Below are 7,549 nucleotides of genomic sequence, written 5' to 3' on the forward strand. Positions count from 1 at the left end.
AATCGGTCGCACGACTCAAAAATCGTCTCAAAATGGGCCAAAAACTGCACAGTGTGAGCCCAGCATTAGAGCAGCAATGTTTGTTCCCCTCAGAGAAAGAAAAAAAGGCTGCAAAAGTACAGGGAGGACTGGGAAAAACACCTGGCTGGGAAAAGTTAATATGGGCATGTGCAGTGAATATCAGCGCTATGTGGCCAGAAGTGTGATAATTTATTTTGTGTAATAAACAACTGCAAGGATGGATGATTACAACAAACAGATCACTAATACATAAAAGTAATACATAGATGAATAATGATGATGAGTTAAGATGCGTAATCATGGGAACAAGCGGGTTTACAAACAGGAGCAGCTGATCAGCATTAGAAAAGCTGAAATAATACCTCAGCTGAAGCCAATTGTACTAAATGCACTAAATGTGCACTGTTACAAGAATATTTTTGTTCTATTGTTTTCTATTAATTTATATAATTTTAAGTTAAGCAGGACAGAGTTCTTTTAAAGAAAGATTTACTTTTATTCTCAAAAGTTAAGCATGACAGGCTTCTGTTTAAGAAAGAGACCTGTTTTACTGTGTTAATGTTGTCATTGTGAGCTAAAAATAAATGGCTAAATGATCATTTGTTTCCCATGTGGTCATATCACAAAGAATATGCATCTACTTAAATCAAATTCAAGTCAAATGGTTAAAGAATAATTTCACACACAAAAAAAAGAGCTACCACACTGGGAAGGGTGAAGACAACTGGGTCGCCCGGCCCTGGCCACGAGGTGTCCCTTATTTATTTATCAGGGAGTTGGCAACCCTAGCTGGACGTGACCGCAAACACGCCCCCTACACTTTTTACGCAGCCTGGCGACTCGAGGTTTTTTTTTGCTGGTTTACTGCGACTGACGACTCGTTAAATTAAGGTAAATACAACCATGTCACTGTTATAAAAAAAGACACGCATCTTATCATCTTATAGTTCTACAACATCTAAAATCACTCTGTTGTTAATTCGTTTGCTAGATTAGCCGCTAGCATGCGCACTGTGTTGGAGGCTTGTTGCTAGCTAGTTAGCGATGCTACACCTGCTACTCTAATAGTCTGTGTTATTGAAGGATTCAGCACTTCTTATGGTTTTTTATCCGTTTTTAGACAGCGATGAGATCAGCTGCACACTCTACAGAGGCCCAGAGTTACTGTTAATATCAAAAATATAACGCTGTCCTTTGAGATTTTAACATAAGACTGTGAGTGTAATGCATCTAAAACTGTTTAAATCTCTACAGCCTGGTAACATGGAGACTTTAAAAACATCAGCAGAAGGTTTCAGTAGTGTAGTCTAATTTGTTGTTTTCATTTAATAATAGAGTCCATATTATATCAACAGCTACATTCACCCTGGAGAGAAACTAGTGAGGGAGACCATCAGGACCAAGCTGGGTTTCTGGGTCCAGAGGTTTGGAGAAACTTCTTCCCTTTCTTCCATCACAGCTGTCCTGTGCCAGATGTTCTGTTGACCCACTGAGAGAGGCTTCATTTAAGAAACACCAGGAACACTGAAGCTCATGGCATTGATCAAGCAGGACTCATGATCTTCACCAGCAGCTCCCTCACAGGGAAATCTTCAGCACTCCTCTGTAGGCCCCAGGAGATGGATAAACCCAGCATTTCATCAACACTGTGATGGAGACCTTTGCTTTGAGTAATGTTATAAATACTCGGATACTCCCCAGAGGCTCCGGACTTTTACATAAAGATATTATATTCAGTCCTGTAGAAAGTTATATATTTAAAAATATATGATCCTCTCTGGTTACTCTGGTATGAATAACTCTGCATCACTTTATGATAAATAACACACTATCTGCAAAAAACTGAAAACTGTGACCTTTGACCTTCATCAGGTTTTATTTAATTGTGTCAGAGAAACTCAAACGTGCTCTTCATGCAGCTGAGTGCATCAAGTGTTGATGTAAAATGGAAGCTGTGCAGGTCTGAGATACAAACTGAGGTCCTATTAATGCTGATATATATGTACTAATAGATAAACTAATAGATAGACTAATAGATAAACTGCTGGAAATTGGACTTCCTTCCACCACCTGCCGCTGGATCAGAGACTTCCTCTCAGACCGTGTACAGAGAGTTAGAGTGGGGCCTCATCTTTCCTCAGCCCTCAGCCTCAACACCGGCTCTCCACAAGGCTGTGTACTGAGTCCCCTACTGTACACTCTGTACACACATGACTGTGTTAGTTCCCACCCAGACAACACAGTCATCAAGTTTGCAGATGATACCACCGTGGTGGGGCTCATCTCAGGGGGAGATGAGACTGCATACAGAGCTGAAGTTCAGAGGCTGTCAGATTGGTGTGCAGACAACAACCTGGACCTCAATACCACCAAAACAAAAGAACTGGTAGTTGACTTCAGAAGGAGGAAGTCCGAGCTGCAGCCTGTCAGCATCAACGAGGAGTGCGTGGAAAGGGTCTCCAGTTTCAAGTTTCTGGGTGTGCACATAGACACAGACCTCCAATGGAGCTCTAACACCTCTGTGGTCTTAAAGAAGGCCCAACAGCGTCTCCACTTTCTGAGAATCCTCAGAAAAATGGACCTGAAGGAGCTGCTGACCGTCTTCTACCGCTGCTCCATTGAAAGTGTGCTGACATATTGCATCGGTGTGTGGTTCTCCAGCTGCACCACAGCACACAGAAAGGCACTCCAGAGGGTCATTAATACGGCCCAAAAAATCATTGGACATCCTCTTCCCTCCCTGAAGGACCTGTACAGCACTCGCTGTCTCAAGAGGGCACGCAGCATCCTACGGGACTGCACACACCCAGGACACCGGGTGTTTAAGCTGCTGCCGTCTGGCAGGAGGTTCAGGCTGCTGAGGTCCTGAACAAATAGACTCAAGGACAGCTTTTACAACAGGGCAATAGCCCTGATCAATGTAAATAGCTGACCTGACTGGATACCTCCCTGGACTTTTTAGGGGGGAGGTAACAATGTTTAAAACAATAATATTTATATTTATAACAAGGTGCAATAATAATTAATGTGCAATAATAACAGTGTGCAATACACATACACTTATTCTTCTTTTTTATACTAAGTTAATATACTGTGTTGTGTTGTTTGTTACGTTGTGATGTGTCGTATCGTGTCGTGTTGTGTTATATGTAGTGCCGACGTAGGACAGTTTTTCCAATTTCATTGTACTACTGTACTATGTATGACTGTGCAATGACAATAAAGAGTTATCTTATCTTATCTTATGTGACACAGTTACAGGGGTGATTAATCCTTTTGTTTTTTGTCTTTAACTTTATCAATAAAGCTGCAGCTTTCACTACAGCACATGTGGTACTTTAACCTTTGTATTGTTTTCATCAGTTCATGTTGCAGTTAACATGTGAACATGTTGGATGATCTGTCTGCTGTCACTGGGTGGTGCTGAGGTCTGAATCTGAGGGCAGCTCCTGTAATCAAAGAAAACAGAACCATCAAACTCAAATAGAAATTTTATCCCTCAAAATTGAAATAAAGCTGATTCTTCTGTCCTCACACACTCAGGATCTGAAGTTCTTCTCTTACATTTTTCAGTATTACAGTGCACTACAGTACTTTGATCCATAGTTCCTGATTAATGAGGAGTTACTGAAGTACAAGCTTTTAATTTTTTTACTGTCTTTACAGATGTGGCAAGAGACTGAAAACATGCAGTTGTTTGCACATCTATAATAATCAGCTCTGCACAGGAGCTGCAGCAGGATGCAGCCTGTTGCTTTTACAGTATAATACTTGTAATAAAAGTACAGTAACAGTAATCAGTGACTGAGCAGCCCGGAGCGTTTCTCTTGATTTCTTTAGTAAATTCATTCACCTGCACAGATTAGCTAAACGAACCCTGACAGCCGAGTGCTTATCTAGGTGTCAGGACCGAGCTAAGGACGGTAGTTACGGATTAGCTTACAAACACGTTTAACGTACCGAAAAAGTGCAGCAGGGCTGTAAAAGTTTCCTGCTGACAAACACAGCTGTGACTCTCACTGTCACAGTAACACACATGAACTCAGGTGTGATTTAAACTGGAAACTATTTAAATAACACATGAAGTCATATTTCACAGTGTTTTTAAACAAACTGAATCATTTTATTAAAATAAAGTGTTTTATTTTGAAAATCCTCAGTGTGGAAGCTGATCAGGCTGAACTTTATTTTGAAGAGTCTATAAATATTGATTATTGATCGTGCTGTCTGTGTCAGATCATGTTCACCTCCAGCTGCTGTCTGCCTGGACACTGATGACATCATGAACTGTGAGCTCTGTGATTGGCTGCTGTGTGTTAGAGCTCAGCTGCACTTTCAGTCACTCACAGACTCTCACACACACTCTGTGAGGTCCACACACACTCACACACACTCAGAGTTTAACTGTCAGAGAGCTGCTGATGAAGATGAAGGAGCTGCTCCTCTTCCTCTCCTGTGTCCTCTGTGTCTCTGCTGACGGTGAGTTTGTCTCTGTAAACAGCAGCTTATTGATCAGGTCATTGATCAGGTTATTGATCAGTGTTTGATGTGTTTCAGCTCTGCACAGTGACATTCGTATCAATGGCTGTTCAGACTCTGATGGAGAGGGCATGTATGGACTGGATGGTGAAGAGAAATGGTACGCAGACTTCAACAAACATACAGGAGTGGACCCTCCGCCAGACTTCATAGGAAGTTTTAATTACCAGGAAGGAACTTATGACACAGCTGTGGGTAATCAACAGGTCTGCAGAACCAACCTGCAGACTCTTCGTAAAACGATGAAGGACTACCCTCTAGAACACGGTGAATACAAACATTTCACACCTGTCTCACCTCACCTGTGTTTACCTGCACGCTCTGTAGAGTAACACACTGATGACATCATCAGCATTGAAGTATTCTGTCCAATCAAACACAGCCAGCTTCAAACTGATTAAATATATGAAATCATTCCACCTTAAACACATTCAGACTGATCATGTGTACAGAAACACTGACGTGTTTATATTTGTGTTCATGTTTCAGTATTTCTGAATGCAGTATTCTGCATTTACTGCAGATCACAGTTTATTTTATTTTTCCTCCTCTTAGTTCCTCTGAAGCTGAACTGAGTCTGTCTGTAGTTTAACTTCATGATTCTGACCTCACTCTAGCTTCTCTCACACAGACAGTGATGACATCATCTGACTGAACACCTGAACATTTTATTGATGTTTATTATCATCATTCCTTCTCTCACCCCAACTGGTCGCAGCAGATGGCCCCGCCCCTCTCTGAGCCTGGTTCTGCTGGAGGTTTCTTCCTGTTAAAAGGGAGTTTTTCCTTCCCACTGTTGCCAAAGTGCTGCTCATAGGGAGTCATATGATTGTTGGGTTTTTCTCTGTATCTATTATTATAGGACATACTGTACAATATAAAGCGCCTTGAGGCGACTTTTGTTGTGATTTGGCGCTATATAAATAAAATTGAATTGAATTGAATTGAATTAAATGAGCACCTGCTGATGGGAACCAGCTGAAGCTCTGATCCTCTGCCTGATGTGTTTGTGCACAGATGCTCCTTCAGCTGTGATGATCTACACCAGAGATGAGGTGGAGTTTGGAGAGGAGAACACTCTGATCTGTCACGTGACTGGTTTCTATCCTGCTCCTGTCAACGTCTCCTGGACCAAGAACGAGCAGAAGGTCACAGGATCCAGCATCAACGTTCCCTATCCCAACAAAGATGGGACCTTCACCCAGATCTCCAGACTGGACTTCACCCCACAGCAGGGAGACATCTACAGCTGTGCAGTGCAACATCTGGCCCTGACACAACCACTGACCAAGATCTATGGTGAGAAAACTTTATTTAAACCCAGAACACTGACAGAGGTACACATGTGACAGTCTCCAGCTGTGAAGACTGAGCCCAGTGTTCATCAGAGCAGCTGGACCTGATATGAGATGACAGTTCGTCTCCAGATGTGTGTGGTTCACTGTCTCTCTGTGTGTTTGTGTCTCCAGATGTGCAGGCGTCTGGTCAGTCTGATCCAGGTGTTGGACCTGCAGCGTTCTGTGGAGTGGGTCTGACTGTGGGTCTGCTCGGTGTGGCTGCTGGAACCTTTTTCCTCATCAAAGGAAACGAGTGCAGCTGATTGGCTCACAGTGATGAGTAATGTAATGAACATCTGATTCCTCTGTCCTGTCTGCTGCCTGTTTACTTGCTTCAGCTGCTTTAATTTAATCACCTGTATGAACTGTTTTGCCTGTCATCATGTGTGTCAATAAAGTTTAACTCTGAATTCAAAGCAAAGCTACTTTTAGCCGCCCTACCCCCACAGCTCCACATGTTCGATCCAGCAGATGTTACCTGGACTCTGTTCCTGCCACAAAAACAAAGAAGATAAAAGTCAAATCATTGTTGCTGAAATCAGTTTTATCTGAGCTCAGGTGATCTCAGTGTGTTCATAAACTGCTATAATGACTCAATGTTTATCAAACTGTGTTTCAGATTTTCATATATCAATAAAAACATCTGACTAATAAACACAAACCTGTGAGTCTGTTCTTTGTGTGTCTTTATCAATCTTCATGGATCCATTTCACTCGACTCATTTGAGTCAGTGCAAAGCTGAGTCAGGTGTGTCTCAGTGGGTTCATGTTTCTAGGTTCTGCTTCCTGTCCATAATCATGTGACTTGATTGGTCACAGAAAAAATGACTGAATTCCAGCTTTTAAGGAAGATTTCAGCTCAAACACACAAACAGTTTAATGAAGGAAACCCAGTAATTCATCCGTGTGTTTAACAGCAGAGATTCACTGACTGATCATAATGCAAAACAAAGATGTAAAACTAGACGGCTGAAAGAAAAATCAATGAATAGCTTACAGAAATGAATCAAACATGCTTTAATATCTGACATTTAATGATTGAAGCAACATTTATATTTGTTCTGAGAAAACAATCTCAAGATGTTGTTTTCCTCGTCAATGATCTGATATCACATATAACATCTATGAGTTGAAACATGTGCTGTTAGAGTCTGACTGTGAAGATTTTGTATCTCTGAACAGGAATTTGTCTGCATAAATATCTAAACAGAAAATGTGAATTACAAACATTTAAAGTTGATTTGAACCTTTACATGTAACACAGTGAAATGTGATTCAGCTGCTCTGGAGCCGGAAAACTACAAATAAATCTGTAAATGATGACATTACACTTCACATTAATTAAAAAACATGCCTGATTTCATGTTTGAGACGTATTTTAATCATATCTATGAGATCTGTGCCGTCCACACAGTGGAATGTCAGAGCTCCATGGAAATGTTTCACAATATGTCCTTTTAACTTCAAAGAGATGCAGGAAGTGTGAGTATAAACAGTGTGATGCAGCAAGTTCAACTGATCAAAAGTACTGAAAGTGACTGGATTGTTTTATTGATTAATAAACGTGAGTAAATTATGAATCATGGTTTGTATTAATATTACAGCAGTGCTGTCGTCAGTGTTTGGTTTAATGTGTTTGCCAATAATTATTG

At 41.1% G+C, this 7,549-nt stretch overlaps 1 protein-coding gene across 1 annotated transcript; it reads left to right on the top strand.

Annotated features, from left to right (window-relative positions):
* Positions 1 to 4,342: 4,342 nt before the first annotated feature.
* Positions 4,343 to 6,558, top strand: LOC309702841 (H-2 class II histocompatibility antigen, A-U alpha chain-like). The gene is made up of 4 exons (XM_082527462.1): positions 4,343 to 4,500; positions 4,579 to 4,827; positions 5,578 to 5,859; positions 6,030 to 6,558. Exons 1-4 carry the CDS (start codon positions 4,443 to 4,445, stop codon positions 6,158 to 6,160), a joined length of 720 nt encoding a protein of 239 aa, XP_082383588.1. The 5' UTR covers positions 4,343 to 4,442; the 3' UTR covers positions 6,161 to 6,558.
* The last annotated feature ends 991 nt before the right edge of the window (positions 6,559 to 7,549 follow it).

This window comes from Aulonocara stuartgranti (genome assembly GCF_965226115.1).
Source record: "Aulonocara stuartgranti genome assembly, chromosome: 3".
Taxonomy (NCBI): domain Eukaryota; kingdom Metazoa; phylum Chordata; class Actinopteri; order Cichliformes; family Cichlidae; genus Aulonocara; species Aulonocara stuartgranti.

Coding starts and splice junctions, on each gene's coding strand:
- LOC309702841 (XM_082527462.1), top strand. CDS start 4,443: ATGAAGATGAAGGAGCTGCTCCTCTTCCTCTCCTGTGTCCTCTGTGTC. Junction 4,828..5,577: donor GGACTACCCTCTAGAACACG/GTGAATACAAAC, acceptor GTTTGTGCACAG/ATGCTCCTTCAGCTGTGATG. Junction 5,860..6,029: donor ACCACTGACCAAGATCTATG/GTGAGAAAACTT, acceptor TTGTGTCTCCAG/ATGTGCAGGCGTCTGGTCAG.